The sequence below is a fragment of the Corvus kubaryi genome, unplaced genomic scaffold (assembly GCF_017639235.1).
Source record: "Corvus kubaryi isolate FWS band 111438036 unplaced genomic scaffold, C.kubaryi_AGA036_p1.0 37396, whole genome shotgun sequence".
Lineage (NCBI taxonomy): Eukaryota > Metazoa > Chordata > Aves > Passeriformes > Corvidae > Corvus > Corvus kubaryi.
The window spans coordinates 18077005-18101340 of record NW_024581135.1 but is presented as its reverse complement, the minus strand read 5'-3'; the positions used below and the strand labels follow the sequence as shown (position 1 = coordinate 18101340).

Here is a 24336-nt window from a genome sequence, read left to right as displayed (position 1 = left end):
ATAACACAGGATACAGAATTAATAAGTAATCTGTGTTATGTCTGATCAAATGTTTTAGACATATATTCTTTTAGGCATTTTACAGAGGTTTGGTGTTATATTCAGGGAAAACTTCTAAATCCAGGAAGAACTTAGAGATGGTTTCAGATATCAGGAATTTGTGTGTTTTACAGGCTTTAGGAGATCTGGCAGCTTAGATATTTTTGTCCTTTCCTTTGGAATCCAGGAAGTAAGAAAACCCTTTTTGTCTGAATTTTCTTGGGTGGTTTTTTACATGACTTCTTGAGTGGGAGAAGTATGTTACTTTATTTGGTTAACGTTTATAAACTGAAGTCACATTGTGCCAAAACTCACAGTAAACATCTATGTACTCTGTAGATCAGGTAGGTACCATGTAAGAATGTTCATAAGGAAAGAACCAGGAAGGTAAAATGCTGCTATGTTGAAGGGTGCTGTTTCTTATAATGACAAGGCACTCAGTTATGGGGACTCTGATAAATAAAGCATGTAGACAAAGTGCCCAGCTGTACTGTAAGATGAAAACAGGATGTTGGTTGTATTGCTGCAGGACTGCTGTATAAATCAAAGGATATGCTGTTATTGCTGTTTAAGGAAGCTGTACTCCCTTAGAGTAGTTCTGTATATAAAAGAATGGTAATTGCTGTGCTTATCAAGGACTGGCAGTTCTCCTTTTCCAATTGTGACCTGGTGAATCCACCTCTAGCTCATGACTTAAAGCCTTGCCAGTTATTTTAATCCCCTATTCAATAGAACAAACAGAATGGGGTTATTTTTATCTGTTTATTATTGCTTAGAACAACCCCTTTGCTATACTTAAGTCAAAGGTGATTTTACTGAAGAGGATGTGAAATATTTCCCCAGTGCCTGTTAAACCCTGCTGGTTCAAGCTGTATCCAGTCAGTTGTGGCATCTGGAAATGGCCAGTTGGCTTTCTCCCTGTGCCGGTGTCCTTGCTGGGTTTTTTTGCATTCACTTATAGCTTCTTTAAATTTTTGTTTGATAGCCTAAGCTGGTTTTGGTTTGTTCTCATACTCTCTTTTAAAAGACTTCTTTGCCCTGTTTGTAATGTTCTACTGTTTCTTAATGCCAACTAGAATGCTGTTGCCTTTGTTTTTAAAATTAATTTAATAGTTTTTATGCTTCTAAGCACCACATCCACATATACTTACTCTCCTCAAGAAGAAGGTTTGCCAAAATATTTTCCTCCCTTTGATTTCTACCAGTTTATTTTTGTCTTCAGGGGCATCATAGAATTACTTGGCTTGGAAGCGACCTTTGAAGATCTTCTAGGGCAACCCCCATGGCAGATCTGTAGGGCACTGTAGGATGGCCTAGATCATCATTTAGGAAATATAAGTAAGTTTTTCTCAGGCAGAATTAGCTGAATCTGGAACAACAGTAAGTACCTGGATAAAGGGTGAATTGGTATTCCTGTGATATACTTAATGTCCTTAGAGAAATTTTTTTGGAAAACTCCCCAAAGCCGGAACTATTTTGGTAGAGTGATTTTAGCATAACAATTTGCACTGAGTAGAGTGTTGTCATCCTCTTAGCATTTGTACTCAAATGCACAGTTAGCCTCCCTGCAGTAAGAATCCTGACCATGAATCAGATGGGAAACCATGCTGCTGATGGAAGCAGAGGAACAGAGAAAGAAAGGGAAAAGGCAGCAATGGTGAGTCAGTTGTGCAGTACTGTAAGGGAAAGCAGATATAATTCGTTCCTGAAAAAATCTTCACATGGCACAAACTTAATATAGTTTTAGTATCAATTATGCTTTATACTGAAACATAAATTCATCTTTCAAATGCATAGTTGTCATGAAGTTTGATACTTATAATGACTACTCCATTGTTTACCATCACTTACCTACATTTAACTGAAGTTCTGTGAGGGAAGGATGTTGCAGGAACTTTGCAGGCTTATGTAGGCAGCTGTGTTTAGGCTCTCAAGGTACCTATTGGTACCTCCTTTTCATAATTTATGATTCCTTATGGTACCCTTTTTTCAGTATTTTTTAATCAAACATGTTGGTAAAATAACTTTATATTTAAAACTAGGATTTGATTGTATTCCAATAACAAGTAATGGATGTGTTCTTGAAGAAGTGAGGCCTTTCTAATCTACTTCTTTCTGCTTTTTCACAGCGGTGGAATAGAAGGAAGAAGGTTCAAAATCTTGAAAATGTTTCATTTTATTATTAAGTAGTTGTAGGAACTATCAGGTGTGAAGTCTTTTTTGAACCACAAGGAGTTTCTGTAGTACAGATCAAGTTATATTGGATGTACTTGGGAGGATACCATATAACATATAGAGATAAAATTCTGGGAAGGGGAACCTTTTCTGGGGCCAGAAACTTAATTTTTGAAAACATATTTGTCAGTTATCAGATGTCCTAGTGTCTGTAGTGGTGGTTTATTAAATCAGGATAAGGATTTAGGGTTGAACAGTGATTTTGGAAAATGCACATAATATCTAAGTAGTCATGCTCTCTGGTTGTTAAAGATAAATTTTAAATTCTAGCTGTTCATATAAATGCATAGTTCTTTAACAGGCCAGAAGCATGGTTATTGGGAGACATGCTGTGGAATTACCCTAGTGTGACCTTGTAACTGATGGATTTGGAAAGCATTAAGCATTATGTGAACTGGTTCAGTACTCTGAAGGCCTCTTAATTGTACTACCAGTATTCTTTTTCTTGAAACTTCTAATGAAGGGGGATGTATTCTGGGGTGCTTGTCTCAGTTACGCACTCACACAGGCGGTTCTCACTGTGCACTTGCATTGTACCTTAAAATAATTGTGATTTGTTTGCTTGTTTGGTTTATTTTTAATTTGGAGCAAGTGCTACAACTTTTCATCCACAAAGCAAATAGCTGTTGCTTTTGATTAGTAACTCAAACCTTGGCAAGTACGTAAATTCCTCAGCAGGGCACTGGTTTTGAAGAGCTACTTATGTTCCAGGGAGAAAAGTTTTGAACAGATTGTTTTAGAACATGTGATTTTTATTTTTTTTTAAACTTTTTTTCCTGCTTCTGTACTACATTATCTGCACTGATTTACTCCTTTCCTCCAGGAAACACATTTGCATTAAAGATCCGGTCTTCTGTTTATTTAGTTCCTGCTGCTTATTGCTTCCATGGGGTCCTCTTTGACCTTACAATTAACAGAAAAATAACTGATATCCTGGGAATTAAATCAAGAAGACATTAAGTACAAGGAGCCCATAAATTCTGATGGATACTTTCACTGACCAAACTTCTGTTTTGTCATGCTAAGATCGTCAGAAGTAAAAATAAATAAAAAGATTTAAAAAACCTATAAGGAGCATGTTTTTCATAGAACCTCTGATGCTTCACTTAAGGCTTTAAACTGCAAGAGTGAGGGATGTCACCAGTTCCTATTGTTAAATGTTGGCTTTGCCATCAGAAAAATGTCAGTATTTTCTGGAAGGTACTCTGTCCTGACCCGAATCAATTTTTATTGTTCTGAGCTGTTTTGACCAACTAACTTTTCGGTAGAACAGTTGCATTGCACCATAACATTTCAGTCTCAGCTGATACACCCCAACTTCTATTTTAATTTGGTCAGCTGATGTAAGGACTCCTTCTGCAATTAGTGCAATACTGAAATAATAGTAAGTATAAGAGATCATTCAGTTTGCTTTTAAGCTTAATTATATACAGCAAATCCAGTGAAATAACAGTGAGAGCTCTGCTTTGTTGGTTTATTTAAATTGTATTGTTATTATAATTTTGTTAGAAATAAACAAGACTGGTGAGAGATAAAACTGCCATATCAAAGAATTGAAAGGGTTGACCACAATGTTGTCTGCTAATGTCATTTTAAATGTCTAGGCTTGCTAATTTAGTCTGATTTGAACGTAACAGTGTCATGTTTGGAGACACAGGATGCCAAGAAAGGAAGCAGATGATTTACATCTCTTAAGCTTCCATGAGTGGGAGTTTCAGATTTGAGTTTGGCAATAAAATATTGAGATTTTTCAGAAAGAGCTACATGATAAAAGAGGGTGGGGTACCAAGGCCTGCAACTGGTTGCTTTGGCAACTAAGCTTGTATGTAACTTGGCCAAAATGGAAGGGATGATTACTTTAATATTTTCATTATTTAAAAAAATTAAAAGAATATGATCGGGGTGGGCAACCTGAAAAGGCAGTTTCATCCCTCCACTGGAGGAGGTAAGAACCTGGCATTGTTAAGTTTATGGCTGGACTTGATGATCTTAAGGGTCTTTTCCAAATTATTCTGTTTCTGTTGTTTCTTTCACCCCAGTCACTTAGCTGCATCACTTAACATGAATTGTGATAAAGTTATGTGGTCATGTAATTGTAAAATGATAGAGAAATGATTGCTTGGCCTAGCTGTAAAATTTGTCTTGCAATTTTCTCAGAAGTTTTTGTCATTGTTTGATTCTTTGCTTGGTGATTCTTTGCTTTTGACAGTTACCTGGTATCCTTATTTGCCACCTCTGACACCAGAAAGCTAATGATATAGAATATTTTTAAAGGCTGTTGGGTCATACTTGCAGTCTGAAAAAATGTTTTACACAGTCTGAAATGTTGCCATGGCAGAAATATCCCCCATTCAACCCTGTTTCACATCAGCAAATACGCAGAAAATGGAATTATGAGAATATAAATGATGGTGAGCTTGAGCACATAATGTGACCTTATGCACAGAAATAGTGTGTCTTATGAACATTTTTTAGCTGAGTTAGGGGTTTTTTTGTTTAGCAAAAAGATTCAGCCAGGCTGCTGCTGATTATTTAGAAGGTGTGGTCTTGTGATGCATATAATGATTAGCAGTGGGACCCAGTGAGGTTGTGTAGCCAGTGGCTCGTCCTTGGATCGAGAACAGGGTGAGAGGTTGGTGGACCTTACGAAGAGGCATCCAGAATCACTCAGTTTCCTCTGTCTTTACCTACTGTAACTCCTATTTTGACAAGTGAATTCTGGCATCTCTTACTAGCAGGTCACAGCTTGTTTGAGACTTTTTACATAAATGAAGGCTCAAATAAAGCTGTATTCTATTTTTCTGCTCCTTGTCAATATGTCTGAGTCAACACTAGACCAACTTTCTCCAAAAAACTTAATTTGTGGCTGTCCCAGAACTTTCAGCACAGAACCACTTATGTATTAGGGTAGTGGCAGTAACATGGTTACATCAATTTTCCATCCACCATCACTCCTCTGTCCTATTGAAATTGTTAAAGAAGTCTTCAAGACTTCTGAGTAGAAACTGGGACAGGGACAAGATTCTCATAGCGTGATGAGGCTTCTGCATCATGGATCTTGGACGCCTGGGAGTGATAGGATAGTAGTCACCCGTCTTAAGTTTTTAACTTGGCAGCTCATAAGATCGTTTCACTGAACAGTACAAAACTAGCTTTGCATGTGTGTTTAGCTTATGCTGTGAAGCATGCTATGCTAGCAATACAGACAGATATTTTTGTCTCTTCTGGATTTTTTTTTTTGATCATGTAGTACTTGATTGTTCATTTAAAAAAAAAATTTGTGTTCTAAAAATAAATGGCACACGTGCAGCTGTGTAACCAAGTGACCCAGGGGAAATGAGTTCCCATGATCTATGTGTATGTGCAAGTGATTGGGACCAGAACTTGTTCTTTGTCCAGTAGTTCAGTTGTGCCTGGCCTCAAGGGAACATGCAGCCATGCTCCTCGTGCAGTTAACTTTCCATGGGAATGTAAGAATGTGCCTCTCACTGCTGGCTAGGAATAGTTGTGTGAAGGGTTTTGTTTGGCTTTTAAAATTTTTTTTATATCTAAATTCTTGTGGGTTGTGCAGAAATTTGGACTAGATATTGATTGCGCTTTTGAGGAAGTGTTAAATTGTGTGATACTGCAGTTGTTAAGAACTGGACTTAAATGTTTTTGCGTTGCAGTGACAAGAGCTATACAGCCATTTATTTTCTGTCATTTATGTTCTTGAATAAATACTTCTGTTCAAGGATATTTGAAAAATGAAGGGAAGTATTTAGTCATCTGCATAAATAAATAACTATGAAGTTCTCAGATACCTAAGATGTGAAAACATAGATTATATTTGTTAGTTTTGGATTTTTGTTCCACATTGGGTGAGACAGGACTAGGATTGGTAGAATCCTTTCTTTGGTATTTGATTTTATGAGTCTAAATTAGGCTATTTTTTTTTTTCCCCCCCTTGCTGGGGTTGTGTGTGTGTGTGTGTGTGTGTGACCTCTTATCTAGAACTGAAAATTCTGTAATGGTGTATCATAGACCAGTTGCTATTCCAGTTACTAATGTCCAACTATGAAAGCCTAATGCATTGGCTAGTTTCTGCTGTCCAGAGATTTTATTTCAAAGCTGTGAAAAATACATACAAATTAATTATGAGCACTAATATGTCTTAAATAAGGAAATTAAAAAGCAGAAGAAAACAAATTCTTACAATTCAAACACAAGACATGCTAGTTACTTCCATATCTCTTCTTAGACACAGCTTCCTCAACGTCCATACTTTTAAGGATATGGCCTTGATGAACAGTGTAGCTACTTCCCAAATTTGTCCACTTTCATTTAGCTTTCTATTAATAATGGCATAAGTATCAGTAGAGGGGAGCAGAGACGCATATTAGGAAGCATACTGGAAGCCTATTAGATTGCATCCAGTGTGTCTATTTTTGCTAAAATAGTTACTTTATTTAGAATTAATGGAGTTCACTTCCAGTAGTTGCATTTAGCACATGACCTTGCAGTGTTACATGTCAACAGTATCATAGCTGATGTTGAACTGATGAACTGGGAAGTTCTTGTATGAAGTGTTGGAAGTGTAGTTACTCAGTGTCTACACACCACCAAGTCAATAGAAGCCCCTGCTCTCCCATTCCAAGCAGAGAAAATAACAGACAAATCTTTATAGTAGTAAGAATTTTCTTTGAGTTCTGTGCTTGACTGGTGGTTTGGTTTGGTTTTTTGAGAGGGAGGTGCCTTAATTACTTTTCTATTAAATACATGATTTTTAAGCAATGTTGACACCAGGCACTGATGTTTTGGTACTAAAATGAATTTATTTTTCCAGGCCACTAACTTCTTAATTTAGTCTTTGTCAGGCGTATGTTCTGAAACACTTTATTAGAGTGCTTTAGTATGAGTCCACAAAGTAGGCAAATATGTGCTCAAATCAAATTTGTATAGCTTTGGCAATCAATACTGTTACATAATCTGCCTTATCTAATGTTAAAGTCACAGCTATATTGGCATATTTCTTTGCCCATATATTAATGTTATGCTATCTAATAGCAAAGTAATCTCCATATACAAACAGTTTTAAAAATACAGGGAGCAATCTTGTAGCAGAAAGAACGGCTTATAGTTACTTGGCAGTTGGAATAATTAATAAGTCCACTCTTGAACGTCTGTCTGAGGGAATAAAATAAAACTTTCTGTTTTTTAGAATTCTTGCCCTCTGGAGTAAGAAAAATGATAGCAGATGAATTGGTGTTCTAATTTATATTATGGTGCAACTGAACAAAAACACAACTTTCTGTTTATTTTCATTTGTTAGTGATGGTACTTTCAAACTGAAAACTTAAATTGATCTGGGACTTCAGCAACTAAAATGGTTGTGCATAGTCATATAGTGTCTGTTAGTTCAGAATCTAGTGAAATATCAAATTCATATCTTGAAGGGACTTTTTGTTTTATAAAGTAGAAAGTAGCTTACAATCCTGGATGACTTCCAATTTTCCTTTGAAAATTGATTTCTTCACTAAATGAACAGGAATGGCAGTTTTTGCAAATATTTTTGCTTTAACTCAAACGTCAGGGATTTGAAATTTGGGAGAGAAGAAGCCAACAAAGCAGATTAAATAGACTCCTAAGTTTAGCTTTGGAATACTACTGTACTAAGTCATCTAGATTGGATGAAATTAGGTGTGATTCCTTTATATATGAGAAGGAAAGTGTTTTAAAAACATATGATAGTATTGAATGCTGTGTTAAGACTTTTTCACATACTTTTTTTAAAGTTAATACTGTCCTTTCTTTCAGAGGAAGAGAGAGACCTGTTTGAGATTTTGCCATCTCAACATGGATAAAAAGTCATGGTATGAAGAAAATTCTTTAGCTTTTGTATGAAAATGCACATGCTTTGGGAAGATTTTTTCTTAAATTGTTTCAAAATGAACTGAAAACCTCGAAATAGGTATCAATTCCTAGCCTGTCTTTACAATAGCAATCTTGTGTTAATGCTCTTAAATAGCATTTTATGAATTTATAAAATACCCTGACAATTCTGAAGTAGGTGCATCTTTTATGATTTGATTTATATTCTAGGCATATTTGTTGCTGGAAAATGCAATGTTTGAAGATAAACTACTGAACCACTCTCCTGTTTTATGCAGATGGGATTAGATATGCTCTGATTTGTCTGGAGAAGAATAAACAGCAAAGTAGTTTCAAAATACAGCCTACTTGCAGTGCCACCCTGTGGCTTTCTTTTTTCATGGCTTCTATTAAAGCAACCGGTTTCTGCTGCCTCATCCCCAGAGGGAAAGTTACTTGTGAACTTACAAGATGTCTGTGCTCCTAGCTGCCGACCTGGTCTAACCAGGATAGTACAGCACTTTTTTGGAGCCTATCTTTAGCATTATTTGTCCTTGCTGAAACCTGCTTAGATGAAGAACCAGAAACAGAATTTCTGAGCAATACCAGTTCATTCACCTAGTGCATCAAATCACTAAGCAGTGCCTGGTTTGGTCATTGAAAAGGAAAGATCACACTGGAGCTGGAAAGCAAAATGTGTCACTTCTCAGCAATAACTTGAAGTACTATGATAATTTGTCTCATCAGTTCCAGCAATGTTACATATGCAAATATTTTATTTCCAGGTAGTCAGTTTTCTAGGCAGATGGTTTAACTTGAAAATTAGGTTGCCTAGGTAGACACAACACTGCTTATGGAGGTAGTTGATTTTATTTTGTATTCAAGAAGTCTGCATTTTCGTTGACTTAAACTGAGGGATATCAGAGAGACTTTGTTTTTAAAAGCAGCGTTATGCTTTGAAGTAGTAGTGCTTTGCCTTGCACCATTTTACAGAGTTGCTCAAATCTTGGTGGGATAAGTACCTGGATGTTTAAGACTGGTTTTCATATATAGAAAGTAATATCATGTGGAAGATATTTCACACCAAGCAAACACATAGGAAGGAACTTTTCAGCACTGCACCTGCTTGGCATGTCTTGGTGAGGAGAACCTTTCCTTCCTCACAGCCAGCTTAGGTTTGGTAACATCTCCGAATGAAAGGCAGGGGTTTACCTGTCTGTATTTTCTTACCGTCGTTCTGGCAGGGAGCAACAGAAGAGCCCCTTGTACCCGGGTGGGAGCAGTAACATCCCCGCATCTGGGCTCACTGCCACAGTCCACCACCCCTAGGCCTGCCACTCCCCAGGCCCTCACGTTTAGATACATATTTGAGTCAGTGCTTTTAGTGTTGTAAGAGTTTTTAATGTAGCACTTTGAACATGCTTTCGGTATTTTCTTGCTGCAAAGTATTTATTTTAATGAAAGACGCTTCCTACGCGTGCCCTGCTGTTGGCCCATGGCACTGCCTGGGTTTCAGTGCCTGCCCCAGAGCTGCTCACGCTGTGCGGAGGCAGGGCAAGTGACTAAGGGGACAAATCAAGTCTGGGCTAGCAAAGCCTCAGCGTGCCTTACTGAGACACCTCTGGGCTTCAGCGTCGTCACTGAGGGCTTTGTATTTTTCAGTAATAGAAACGAAAAATGTGAGAGCATGGTAAGTATCAAGCTGTATACTTAATGTGTCTAGGTTTTCTCTGATAAGCAGGTGCTTACATTTCCATTTGTCTCCTAATTACAAAAGTTATACTTGGTCTTTTCTGGAAGGTGGATGTTTCTTTTTCCAAATTAATGTATTTTGTGTGTAAATTGTAAATAGAGCTGTATGTATGTGGTGTCTGAGTTTCTGCAGAATCTTAAAACCAGCAGTGGAAATATCTGATACTACAGTCCATACTTGTACTGTTTGTTGGAAAGTTTTGTAGTAAAGTTGGAAAGTCTTAAATAGTGAGAAATAAAAATGCAGTTTTCTTTTTGCAGTGTTGGCAGGATGATTCCTTTCTTTGTCAAGAAGGGTTGCACTTTTTTTATTTATTATTTTTATTATAAATGCAGTGTGTATCTAAGCAAAATGTTGAACAAAAAGCTTACAAAGAAGCAGTCCAAAACTGTAGTTTTATTTTTGTGAAAGTTTGGAGTGCTATAATACTTGCAGTTAAATATGTGTTTTGGTAAGTCTACATTTCCATGTAGGAACAACCAAAGGCAGAAGTGGGTGTGAGGAAAAGGGACAGAGAAGTTTCTGATTACTTGTCTTTATTTAGGAAGCTTGTTTAGTCTTTCTAGTTCACATCAGGCTTCTGCAGTAGTGGGGGTGTGTAAACTAAAGTGTCCGTGATTTAAGTTAGTTGTTGCAGAAGTCCTTCAGGCTGCTATGAATTGCAAAGGAAGGAACAAGTTAATGGTCCTTTAGATTTTGGGTTTTGTTTTTAAAATGACTCAAGTATAAGTCATAGACAATTCTGATTACTCCTTCTTAAAACAGAAGACAGAATATGGAAATGTACACATAAAAGTATGTTCTTTTGTATCACAGCTCCTGAGTCCTTCCTGTATTAGAATTTTGCCTGGCACAATGTCTCCTTCAATACCATAGATCACAAAAGGACTGTAATTTTATTTTAAGAAAATACATTTCAAAACTTGTATCCCATGTATCAAATTCTAGTAAGTCTTCAGCATGGTGATTAAAAGCCTACTAGTGTGTTTTATGGCACTTTATTTCACTGGGAAAGAAAATAGCTGCTCACTGTTGTGGAAGTGAAATTCATGACTGTGCTGTAAGCCCTGCCATATCCTTTTGATAGGTATTTTTGTTTATGTCTTTCTTTAAAATTAAAATTTAGAAAATTGTCACAAGATCTCACCTCTAAAACTTTCTGTCTCTAGGAACCTTTATGAAAAGATGCATTTTGGTTTGTACAAACAGCTGACAGTGGGAGGGGAAAACAGCAAAAAAACCCAAAGGAAAAAAAACCCAGTTTTGATACATGCTTTTCCTTCAGTTCTGGGATATGCTGTGTCTAACTTGGGCTGTGTGATGTTTTATAGGAAAAAATATTGCCAGAAATAGTCACTTACTGTAACTGTTTGCCTTTCTGTTGAAGGCTTGCAATGTTTACAGGGCTACAGTAAAACACTGAGTCATAAAAACTTGGTGTATTGTATTCTTGAGTTTAAAAGCAGATAATACAGATAAAGCAGACCAAATGTTCCGTAACTGTAACCATAATAATATAATGCTTTTCTAGCAGCGCATCAAGACAAGACTCCTAGAAACATTTGTGAACTTGCTGTGGTATTAGAGGCCTATTGCTGCATGTGTAAATATATTCCTTTCTCTCTCTCTCTCTCTCTCTCTTTTTTTTTTTTCTTTAATTTGGTAGAATTTCATGGTTTGTAGTCCGCACAAATAGAAGTGTTTGAATATTTGTATCACATCCTCTTTTAATCTTTTCTGAGTAGGTGGAAAATCAAGGTGATGGTCCAAATATGTGAAGAGCTTTTGAAGAACTTGGGATTTATTAGTATACAAAATTTTGTTAAGCATTTTTGTGCCTTTGTACAGAGCAGACAGTCTGCACAGGCAGTACGGCACTGTGCGATGAGCTGTACACCCCAGGTAATTAGGGAAGGTTATGGAGCTGATTATCTAGAGTGATATCATGTGGCATGTACAGGACAACCAGGGGATCTGTCCCGGCCAGCATGGTTTTGGCAAAGGCAGGTTCTGCTTGACCAACCTATTGTACTCCTATAACAAGGTCTAGTGGATGTTGCTTACCTGGGCCTTAGTGAAGCCTTTGACACCATTTCCCACAGCATTCTACTGGAGAATCTGTGGCTGCTCATGGCTTCGATAGGCATACTCTGTGCTGGGTCAAAACCACATGTAACAGAGACTGAATTCACTTGCATTTCTGAATGTTAATTTAGAATTAGGGATTTGAAGCAGAGAAAACTAAATGAGCCTTTAAAAATTTTTTTTTGGTACAAATAACACTTTCATCATGCTGACCTGTTACATTCAATCTTCTTCAAGATATTTTATACTGTTTTGTAATGGTGCTGTATCATCTCTGCTTTATCTAGAATAAAGTCTGTATTTTGGAAGGCATATTTCCTTATCTTTTATTTTTTTGGCTCTGTTGATTTGAGCTTTCTTCTTCAGAATGATAGAGAGAATCCCCAAATATGACTAGCTGCCCCTTCCAGAAACTGGTGTGTTACACTCCCAGTTTAGTTGTCTGTGATACTGATTCCAAAGATAGATGCTTATCTTAATTAAGGAGGTTATGTGTGTGTGTGTATTAAGAAAGAACGAACACTGCATTGTTCTTCCTCATTCCTGTCTCGTGGGTAGCAGGGAGCCTGAGGCATATTCCCTTCCCATGTGCCATCTTTATAACTGTGGACTTCTGCTCCCCAGATGACTTCTTACCTCTATCTGATGAATACCCTCTTGTAAATCAGTTTCACCTTCTGTAAAGCAAAACTCTCATTTGAGTTGTTTGATGTCATTATTAAAAAGGGGAGGACTTTCTACACAGATTTTAGTATTTACAAGTATAGTATGTACAGATTTAGTATTTACAAGTATTTATCCTTGTAGTACAATTAACTGTATAATTTTTCCATTGTCTTGTGTTTACTTCACTTTGAGGAAGTACCTGAAACTTGCATGACAAAGTTTATATCTATAATATAATATTAGATTTTGTTCTTTTTTATTTTCTCTGTTTATCATCTGATAAGCACAGAAACTCAAAACATTAAGAGAACTGTTGCACCAGATGCACTGTTCTGAAGAATGAAGTGAGGGAGTGCTGGATGAAGCAAAAACAAAGTGTCCCTGCTTCACAAACTGCTGTTTAGCATTGAAACATTGCAATTATTTTTAATGTTTTGTTTTGAAAGGAGGAGAGTGAGTATTACTGAACTTGACCAGAGGTACAGGTTTTTTAAAACTGCATTATGCTGTGTGTAAATATTCAGAACGAGAAACTTGTTTAACTTCTAACTAAAGCTACATCTAAATTTCTTAACTGTAGCAGTGCCATAGAAAGATCTGTCACAGTACAGACTGTTCTGTCAAGGAATGGATATTATTATGGAAACTTGCATGTGAAAGTGGATCTGAAAGCTTCTGAATTAAAAGATGGGATTTTTCCAGAAGAAAATCATTGCAGGAGCTTTATTTTGTCTGTCATTCTTTTAAATTAGCTTTCTAGGCCTCTGGGAGTGATTTAAGTAAGCACTGCAACTCCGTTTGGAGCTGGAGTTCTCAGATCCCTAAAAACAACACTGTGGGTTTTTCCGATTTGTTTCTCGATGTACTGGACTGTTGAATCCAGTAGTGACATTTAGTGTTCCAGAAAGTCTTTGCAGTACATGGCTCCCACTTCTGCTGGTTAAGGAAGATAATACTGCTTCAATTCTCCTTAATGTCAAAATAGATTGTGAAATATGGGAGGTCTGTAAAATCGTACAGAATAGTCATAACAATAATATGTTTGTTAGGGAATGCAAATTCTCTTTCCTTGCAGTTCTTTGTCATAAATGAGCTTGCTGGGCCTAAAAGATATTTTTAGCATTACAACTTTTAAATTTTTGGATACTGTCTCTTTTTAACTGTGTAACTTCAGTCACAAGTCAAGTTTTCCACATTATTTGCTTTCATGATGGTTTGGCAGTGGCTATCCTCTTTTGAAGCTCTAGCACTTCAAAGAACTGTGTGGTTGTTTCCATTTGTGCTTGGTAACAAGGGTATCACAATTTCTCAATGTAGTTTTTCAGTGATGGCACTTGAAAAAGAAAAAAAGTCCAACAACAGCACTCAGTAATGTTTTGGGACTTAGTTCTGCCAAGCCACCAGCTTCCTTGTACCATAGCACTGCGTGTGGGTGTGGGTTACCTGGAGGTGTGGCTGCACCACCTGGTGAAGGCGTGGCTGGGCCAGGGCATGGCTTTGGCTTCAGCCTTTGCGTTACAACGTAAGGAGCGCAGTAATGAGGGCACAGTGTCATCAGGTAGTAACTAGTATGTGGGTACTAAACCCCAGAGGGTTTTTAGTTTTTAGTGCTGAATTCCACATCTTTCACTACTATTTTAACCATGTTGTTTAATAACACAACTTACAGCGGGTAGCAGCTTAATTTGGGGGAATAATCTGAATGCAAGATTTGTGGTGATTCTATTTTTTTACCCCTCTTTCTAGATCAAAGATTTAGGGCTATCTCAGTATGCTATTAACCATATGTCATATTTCAAGCTTTGGTAGATGAGTATAAGCTGGGATTTTAAAAAAGTAATTATTTAAGCATTAATCAATGATCATATGATAACATTGGAGCAAGAGATGCATAGTTGTTGATCCTAGCTTTTCTGTAGAGTGTTTTTGGTGTAATGTGTATTGGCAGAATTCTCTAAGTTGGTATCTTCAAGATAAAAACAAGCTGAAACTTCCCAGAGGCAGCTGAATTAGGCCTGTTCGTGGCTTTCCTGCCCACATGCTCTGCTAAATATAATAATACAGTCGTTTCACAAAACGAGGGAGGGTTATAAAGGTAGCTTTACTGTGACATTAAATCTGTCTTGACAGCTTTCCCAGAAATATGAATATAGTAATTATATGATTAAACAATAAGGAAACTTTTTGGGTTGTGCACTTCCTCAGGCTATTAACCTAACCACTAATTAACCAACAGGAAATTCCAGACCTGAAAGTTTCATTAGTGCCATACTGAACTGTGAAAATATAAGTGTGTTAATGAGGATTTCATTATAGCCATCTGTAACTTGTTTTTAAATTGTGTCAAGGCAGGAAAAACATAATATACCATCTGTTACCTAGCTGTATCAAATTGACATGAAAAATACAGGAAAAAAATCACCCAGTTTACAACCCTGGTTGTCTCTTATTTCTTATATTTTATTCCTGGCAACCATTAATCCCATGACAATACTATGTACCACCATGTAGTAATGTGTCATTTATTCCTTAAATGTTGTATTTGGTTCACTTAGACATTTCTGTGTTGTAACCTGTATACCTGGGGGGGAGGAGATGCTGACCACCCAGATAATTTCTGGGTGATTAATGACCTCTTAACTTTAGTGTCATATTCTCTCAACTATGTCTGAATCACCAAAATTCAGAAGTTGAGGATTATCTTGCAGTTCTTTTTGGTTTTAAGTGAACAAAATTTCTGGATAACATCTATTAGTATGCTCTTGTTCTCTGACCTAGTGAGCATGAATTGAAGCATTTTGCTCATCAAATGCTTTTGCCACTTCTATCTTAACCCTTGTGTTCCTCTGTAGAGCTTAATTGTCACAAACTATCCTAAGTCCTGTGATTTCTGGTTCTCTTTTACCCTAAACATGAGGGAAGTTGTCATGTACTACCATGCACTTACCAAGAAATAATACGGATTCTTAATTGTCAGGTATTTGTAGGTGTAATGCAAGTGAAGCTGTAGGTGAGAAGAGCATAGTGATCCCATGGAAAAAGTTACAGAAATTGTTCTTTGGGTGGTGGGACAGGGAATTGGGACAGAAGAAGATACTGAAACAATTTTGGGATAGTGAGGCAGATCTTTTGCAGCAGATTGATGAAATAATGACTCAGTTAGGTAAAAACGTGCTAGTGTTTGCATATTTTTGTGTTGGTTGGATCTATAATGTGAAAATGAGGATAAAAGGTTGTAATTGAGGTAGAGAAGTGAAAGGGTCAGGCACCAATTTATGGGAAGTCATACTGTCAAAAGGTAGCCCAAAATACAGGCCTGTCCTTTGGTCCACAGATGTTTTCTGAGTAGGCACTCTCTTTTTTGTTCTGAATTTGCACAGCAACTCGGACAGCTTTGTTGAGGGCTCTTAAGTACTATCTTATTCAAGACAAACTAAATTTGGTGGCTGAATTTAACAATAAAAATCTGTTTTTCTGCAGACTCATGCACCAAGCACAGTTAGAATAAAGTCAGGAACTCTGATATAGTGGTGTATCTACCATGTAAGTGTCTTAAGCTGTAAAAACAAAAAAGAATCTAAGGGCTGTGCTGACCAAATGTTTGAGGAAAAGCCCTCTGGCACAGTTGTGCTTGTCCTTCAAAAGGCTCTTTCTGGTCTCCAGCCCAAAGCTTTTTAAGAAACTAAACATAAGACAGTAAACCTTGCATGGTTATATAATTTGCTCCAAAATAAGAACAGTGATATGGTAAATGTTCTGCTATGAAGGTGAGGGCATGCCACCTTGGAGTTCTGTAGGGATTTGTGCTGGAACTCTTAATTCAACATGTTAATAATGTAGGAAAGCAGCTGAATAGTGAAGTGACACTTTGATGACAGTAAAAAGTTATTATTCATTGTAATAAGAGGAGATATGACTGTGAAGACTTGCAGAAAGGTTTTTCAAAAGTAAATGGATAATGAAATGAGGTTAAATTCACTTTAGATAGACTTACTACAAATCAGTTTGCTGTGTGCATTAGCAAAGGAATAGGGAACAAAAGGGAGAACAGGATTTCGTCCATGTATAAATCTCTAATGACAATACAGTGCATGGTTCTGGTCTCTCCCATAGCCAAAGGGATGTAGTAAAGAGACTCCTAAGGTTCAGAGAGGATCAAGAGAGATGGTCAAAGGTGAGATATGGCTTAAGGGACGTGAGAGCTGAGAGACCATGTTCTTACATTTACCTTTTCTACGTGTACCAATTTGTCGTGTTTTATCTGTTCCAAGTAAGTGAAAAGTGAACATACAACAGCATTGTCTGTTGATGATGCATGAAATCCTTAAACCAAATGTTAACTAATGGTAAAATAATTAAGTCCCGCTTAATGTTGAGTGATGATACAATCTAAAATCAGCTTTCCTTGTTGATGTGTGACTTGCATAAGAAAAACAAGTTCTTGGTCTGTTTCCAAGGCATTTGGAAGCCTCTTGTCTATGCTCTCTTCTCCAATTCTTTTTGATATAACAAAACTAGTTGCTTTTCCCTGGAGACTTGACTGTGTTGGTCCATCACAGATGAGATGTCATCTCAGTAGGTACAAAGCAACTGAAGAAACAGAGTATTTAATAGAGCAAGAATTTAATCTGGAAGAATGCCATTCTTACCCTGGTAATCTGGGTTTCCTGCTATTCTTGCTGCTTTCAGACTTTCGTTTCTCATGGATATAATTTAAAAAATATAATCATTACTATTTCAGGGTTAGATAAAGTATCAGATAGTTTTAAAAAACAGTCTTTTGTTTATAACAGTAGAGACAATAGGTTCAAAGAGTTCCCAGCTTCACAGATACATCCCTAGTTGGGATATTAAATACTAGATAATTCTGAGAAGCTTTTCCATATGCAGATTATTGATACACAAGCATTGAGTTCTAACAGTGCATTTGGAATTGTGGTTTGGGGGTTTTTTTCTCCCCATTGCAAAAGTACTAAATGCTCTGGGTAATCACTGACAAGTGAATCTGAAAGTATTAAAGATCTAAAAATGAATACTGCAAAGGTTTTGGTTTATTTTCCTCACTAGTACATAAAAGTCTTATCTTTTTGGTCTTGGAAACAATTCTGTGGATTAAAAAGCATGAAAGATCTGTACTGAAATGAGACCTGTACAGGGACCTCTTTAGGAAGTGTTTTGTATTTAGCCCCATAGTGTCATTCTGTTTAGAAAAATAGAATTCTTTTGCTTCTTTGAAATATACACACAAGAAATTATAAAATAAATTCAAGTTTATGGTGCATTCTCATACGTTGCCTTTCATTGCTGATACTATGACGTTGATGTTTCAGTTTTAGGAAGTGTTTGCTACAAGGCAGTGCCAGGATTTGTAATTTAAGTAGATGCTTTATGAAAAAATGAGGAGTACTTTAAAATTCTAAACCAAATTCTAACAAAACTTTTAAATTGTGTTCCCTTATATGGTGGCTTGTTGTTTTTTTTTTTTTCCTAATACCTTGTGTAAGTTCTCCTCCTTCTTCATCTTTTAAGATTCTTACTATTTTACCTTCCAGAAGTATTGTGGGAGCCTAAAAAACAAGAACAAAACCACAAAAACCCAACCCCCCAAAAAACTAATAGTCTATGCTGAGTGATACTGGGGAAAAAGTAAAAGTAACCTCTGTCAGATGAAGGGAAAATGGCCAGGTACATACTTGTAGAATTGGAAAACTTTTCTGTCCTTTCAGGTTATCTGAAATGTTGGACACTTGCTTGTGGTCAGTAGTATTGAATTCCATTGGTCACTCTCCGAAGGAAAGCCATATGATTTTTCAACAGTGATAAATTTACTGCTTAGTCTGTAAAAGCCAGAAGGAAGGTAATGCTAACTAGATAAACTGTATGTAAAATAACCACAAGATAACAGCAGGACTAAAAAAAAAAATCAGATGTTTTATTACTGTGAGTATTAATTGTATATTTCAGCCCTTAGACCCAGATAATAATTAATGCCTCCAAGTGAAATTCTCAAGTATTGTGTCCTGTGTGGGACATACCAGCCATAGGCAGTATGTTGGTGTTTTAGCCAACATTGATACCCTGTATGCACCGAACTTTTACTGGCAGTCCTGTCCTGCAAGCCTGGCTGCATCTGCATTATTGCCCTCTCCAGCTTATCCAACAAGTGAAAGGATTTTTATTCTTTTACTGTTAACTGTTGAAGTTTGGTTGCCGAGTGCATTCGACTTGGAACACAACTGATTCATCTAGTTGTTTCATTCAGCCTTACACATGTTTAGGCAAAGCTGACTTAGATTCCTGTTTTGTCTGGCATAATGCAGGATGGATGCTGGTGGCAGGACTTCTCAGGTAGCAAAGGTTAGATAAGGAACTGTCCGTAATGTTGTTTACTCAGCACAAAGGCACTCACACAGGTGTTTTCCTCTCACTGAAGCAGTACTCAAGCCACTTTGAAACACACTGTGGCCTGATACAGATCTAGAAGCAACATTTACCCATGATAGAAACCTGCAGGATGTTGCCAGTGATGACAGCACTTGCCCAAAGAGCTTGTTGACTGCTTTCCTTCCCAGTCTCTGGGCAGACGCAGCTGCAAGCAGCCCTCCCGTGGCTGCATGCATTAGGTCTGACTTTGGGTAAAGGTAACTGAATTGAGAATTCATTTTAAGATGCTTTTAAGTAGCTTCTGCTTTTAACTGACAATGAGGTCAAGCTTCTGTAAATTATCCTACTTTAAACACTTCTGAGTTGGTTTTGGTTTTGGGATAGCATAAATATTGTACTTTGCTTGTGAAATTGATTTGTGAAAATCTTAAATTTCACTAACTTTGTAGGTAGTACTGATGATGAAATTAACTGGATGTAAATGGGTGTTTGCCTCTGTTGTCTAAAAATTCACTAGAATATCACCTGAGGTGTTTAGTTGGATATCTCACAGTCAGAGAAATGGGGAAAGCTAAAAAGCATGGATGGAAGGACTAGTCCTAGTTCTAAAAATTCCCATTAAACTTGTTTTGCGCAAATATAAGGGGTGCAGGAAACAGGATTGGATTCTTTTTATGGTATAAAGCCACAGAAGACATAACAAAGCTACTTAATACTCTCTTTTGAATTGGCTGAAGTAGATATGTCAGGATTACAGGCTGTACAAATCTCTAGATGTACTCTGTAGGCTGTTTGGTCAGGTGGTGGGATTATAAATAGGTAGGCTTATTGATGTCAGCAGTAGCGGAAGGGAACAACGGTGAGCTTGCCATGCACACACACACACCCTCCCTTCTACCTCCATATGCTGTTGAAGGAAACTCACCTGATATTAATGGAGAAGAACCACCTGTGCTATCTTGGAGGTAAGCAGAAAAGTAGAATAATCAATTTTAGCTATTATTCTCCCTTCTCCTTGTTTAGAGGCTGAACAGAATGGCTTCAAAGTAATATTTGTGTTGTGCTGTCCTAACACCTGCTGTGAGGAAAAATGTTTACCAATAATGATATACCTGCAGTAGCATATAAGTCCTTGCTCTTGGAGGGAATGCAGAATTCAGGTGTAGGGCAGTACATAAATTGCCAGAACTTAAATATAGGCCTGTATGAAGGAAGAAGAATTAACGTCTTTTGTCCTTTTTCAGACAAAGTATGTAGTAACTGTACAAAAGGTTTTTAAAATCCCATCTCTGGATAAAAGATGAGGATGTGTAAAGACCTTTATCCATGTGGACAGACTGCTGAAATTTCAGTGGTACATTTGTGGTTGTAGAAGCTGTTGCCTATTTTATTTGATACTTGCTGCCTAGAAGCTCAAATGAGATTTTTGAGATTATTTTAATTGAGGAATGCTGTTATTTCATGCAGACTGTAAGGCTTTTCTGAGTTCTTTGATTTGCATTAATCAGATTTTGATCTAAAATTTTGTTGGGGTAAGAAGCTCCACTAGTTGCTTGTAATAGCTTGTAAAAGTTATTTTATCTTTTAGTGTTTAATATGGTAGAGTCCTTGATGTGTATTCTGTGTTCCTTGAATATTGTATACCGCTTTCATTTATCATGGAAAGCATTAAAATATTCTCTAGTATCTAAGTAGACTAAATTCCTAAATAACTGCACAATGCCAAGATAGACTTTGCTTACAGCAACAAAGAGTTTAAGAAACAGTGTTCAGTTGCATTTCTTGTAAAAGTCAGTATGCTGCTGGTGCTGTATATCTGTTGGCCTGTTAAAAACTCAGCAGTGAAGTATACTGGCTGTAAACTGCCTGTGGTAGTGAAAGTTGAAAAGGATGCAGGAGTGAATATAGAAGTGTAGTAGTTACAGCAAAACATTCATTAGGAAAGTTTCTTTACATTCCTCAGAGGAGACTGCTGATGATTATAATAATTCTTATATAAATAAGAATTTTTTCCTACTTCATATTTAATGCTGAAGTCCTGTACCTTTTTACAGAAGCTGCAGAGACTTTCTAATGGAAGTATAGCTTTGGTGTTACTGTAATGCAGGGAGCCAGCTTTCTTCAAAGAAATATCTTCTTTCTTCAAAGAAATATCTTCTTTCTTCAAAGAAATATCATCTTTCTTCCTTGCCTCTTGCGTGTTGCAAGAATCCAGTGAGGAGTGGATCCAGGGGATTTTGAGTGTGCAGATATAAGCAGAGAAAGGGGATAATGTCAGCTCTTGTGTGCAGATGGGGATGAGTTTGGAGACAAAATAGGAGCATTCATTTGGGGCCCTGAGCTGCCAACCAATGAGGGAGTTAAAGTAGGACAAAGGGGAGGGAGCTCCTGCTGTCAGTGGCTGCAAAGGTGGCCATGAGAACTGCTGGTCGGGTTTATGCTGTGAAGAGAGCTGGGATGGGACTTGTGACTCTGCTTTGTGCCACCCATTGCCCCTCACAGAGTGCCTGAGAGATGAGGCTGGGGCTCCAGCAGCAGCACGGGCATTTGAGGTAGTAAATGTGACCCTGGTCCTGAAGGTAAAAGGTTTTTCCACTTTGCTTTTGGAGGACGGTGAAGACACAAGATAAAAGGCAGCTGTAAAGGATGAGCAGGAGAATCTGGTGGCAGGTAGGTACTCAAAGCATTTCTTAGTTTTGCAAGGAGTGTTAGCCCAAGATGCTCGGTATTTCTGTTAGGGGAACTAGTTACAGTCCTCATATTATGGGAGAAACCTCTTCATTACATCATACTTTTCCAGATACTAACTGCCAAGATGCTCCTCTTGAAATCTAGTAAAGAAAATCCTTGGTTTCATGCAATTTCTTAGCCTAAACTTAACCCTTTTTTTCTCTTTCTTTCCTGTAATGAGCAAGGATGCCTTATTTGCTGACATTGTTGTCTATGTAGGAACTCACTATACATTCATCATGTGTCTCATAGCATCTGTGTATATATGTACATAGATACACACACAGAGATATATTTCTATTTAATCTTCTTTTTCAGGATAGGAAACTTTTCTTGCTTCCCATTCCCTTCCAATGCTTAATGTCATCTCTGTTCTTCAGTTAACTAAGTTCTCCTATTTCTTGGTTTTGTGAATGTACAAAAGATTTTAAGTGTTACCAAACTCTAGGTAGATAAAGGATATAACTGCTAAGAGAAGGCTTCTGGTGGATGAAGAACTTTCTACAAGGGAGAAACTTGTTCTGTCCGACACACCTGCAAGAAAAATGAAAGTAAGTTGCAGTGCTTTCTAAAGTTGCATTGCTCTGCTTTCTCAATTATTCTTCCCGTATCTGAATTTTCATCTGGGAAGCGGGACTGTTGCAGTTGAACCCAGCCTTCTACAGCAGCTAAAAGGAGAGGGGTTAGATTTTGTCTTCCCTGTTAGTGTAGAGCTTCTTAGCTGCTGCCCTGCAGTACTTTATCTGTCACCCACCTACATTTACACCCATGTACCTATATTTGAGGCATGTATGTCTATGAGGGAAAAGGGAAGGGTCTGTATTAGCCCCTTTCCTGGCTGCTGTGATACTGAGTGGCTCTGCTTTCCTTTTCCTTACTTTTCCCAGCCTCTAAATCTATCCAGTGCCTGCCTCCAGTGTTACTTCTAAAACAAGATTTTGAACAGGAGAGAAAAGCAGCAGCAGCAGCAAAGCTCAGATAAATTGACAATTCTTACTTCTATTGATGTTCAGAATAATGGCTGGAAAAGCCACGATCAGAGCTAGGTGCTTCATCTACAGGCTTTGAAAAGACAGTGGCATTGTAGCTGCTTTCATGACTGGGAGGTAACAACCAGAAGGACAGATTCAGGTTTTGTTCTATTTGAGAGCCCTTAATTGAACTTTCTTACTGGTCATGGAAGAAAAACAGATATATGAGCAACCTTTTTAGTTCTTGAAAAAGATTTGAGGGTTTATTTTTAGTGGAGGTAACATATGTTTGCTTGAGTTTTAAGTATTTGTTAGATTTATTAGTGTATCAAAGGTTAAGCTCCCCCCTTCAGATCAGGCTGCTCTTTGTTTTCTTTTCCTGTTTATTCAGTCAGTTATATATTACTCAATTACTGTTACAGATTTACTGCTTTCTTTTCCTTGCTCTCCTTCCATTCTGTCAGGCTGTTTTCGTAACTGTAAATATAATAAAGGCTAAGTGAGCTATACAAGGTTTTAATAGTTTTGAATGCCATTCAGATTTTTCGTTCTTTCTTTTGGTAGCAAATCTAGGCTACTTTTTTGCATGTTTTACTTTGTTTAAAGGTTGCAAAAATAGATATAAGTATCTGCTTACTGCAGAGATATGTCACACATGGGCATGCCAAGTTCGTATTTGTATTTTGTGTTAGCCCTACTTACTTCAGAAGCCTGAGTTCTCAACCTCTTTAGAAATAATATCATTGGAACTAATTTTTGACTTCACTTTATTTGTTAGTTTTGATCTGTTTTGGTTTTTTTCCCAGGAGAAAAAGAAATACTTCTCTTGGCACAACAGAATGTTTTGTAACAAAACTCTTGTATCAGAACACATTTCTGTAGTCCCTCAATAATAATAATAAACTTCATGCTAATTTAGAGGAGAAAGTATTGTTTCTTTTTAATCCTCTCTTGCCTGCTAGGATTCTGAGCTCTTGGTTCTCTTCCTAAGAGCAGAGCAACTCTTATGCATAGAGAGGAGCTAACTGTCTTTTGTTGGATGGTACAAGACAACTAAGCAGCTTTCTGTTCTAGGGAGTTGGGTCTTTCATATGTTTTAAGTGAGCTTGAAAAGATCATTGTAATATTAGTTATGATTTGGCTTTGGAGGGCGATGAATTAATATTTTTTTCTAGAAAAGTTTTAAATTTGTACTTTAATGACTTACATTATAGGTTTATACCTGAGTTACTGCCCCTTTAATGCTAAGAGGAGCACAATTAAAAACATGCCCATAATACAGATTTGTGTTTATGTTGTCTCAGAATTGCCTCTTTTTCCTTGTAATGAGAGAAAACATTTAATGAATTATGGCTCAAATACAGTCGCTTCTGTTTTCAAGACTGTCACTGCCATGGGGACAAATAATCAGAGGGGGCAAGTGTCTGTTCCAAATGGTCTGGAGGGAACTGAAGGATTCATTTGCTGCTTTCTTGCTTTTAGTGTGAACCAGACATCCAGAGATTCCATTAAGCTTTCACCTTACTGTCATGGTTACCGTCCCAGTTCTGTGATTTATTTCTCTCTAGGTTAAGACTTTAAAAAAAAAATCTTCACAGCAATGAGGCTAGCTGGGGGATGGGG

At 37.3% G+C, this 24336-nt stretch overlaps 1 protein-coding gene across 10 annotated transcripts in view; it reads left to right on the top strand.

Moving 5' to 3' along the window:
* The window catches only part of COBLL1 (cordon-bleu WH2 repeat protein like 1), a 79296-nt gene that overhangs the window by 12565 nt on the left and 42395 nt on the right, over positions 1 to 24336 (top strand). For 3 of the 10 annotated variants that reach the window (XM_042040676.1, XM_042040678.1, XM_042040675.1), the window contains exon 1: positions 19829 to 19977. The exons of 3 other annotated variants lie outside the window; for them this stretch is intronic. In XM_042040676.1, the coding sequence (XP_041896610.1) occupies positions 19844 to 19977 (134 nt within the window). In that variant the 5' untranslated portion in view covers positions 19829 to 19843. Of the gene's footprint in view, positions 1 to 8070; positions 8127 to 9721; positions 9815 to 19828; positions 19978 to 21432; positions 21683 to 22209; positions 22294 to 24336 lie in introns of those variants that run through there. 4 more of the 10 variants (XM_042040684.1, XM_042040685.1, XM_042040681.1 and 1 more) reach the window with 4 other exon arrangements.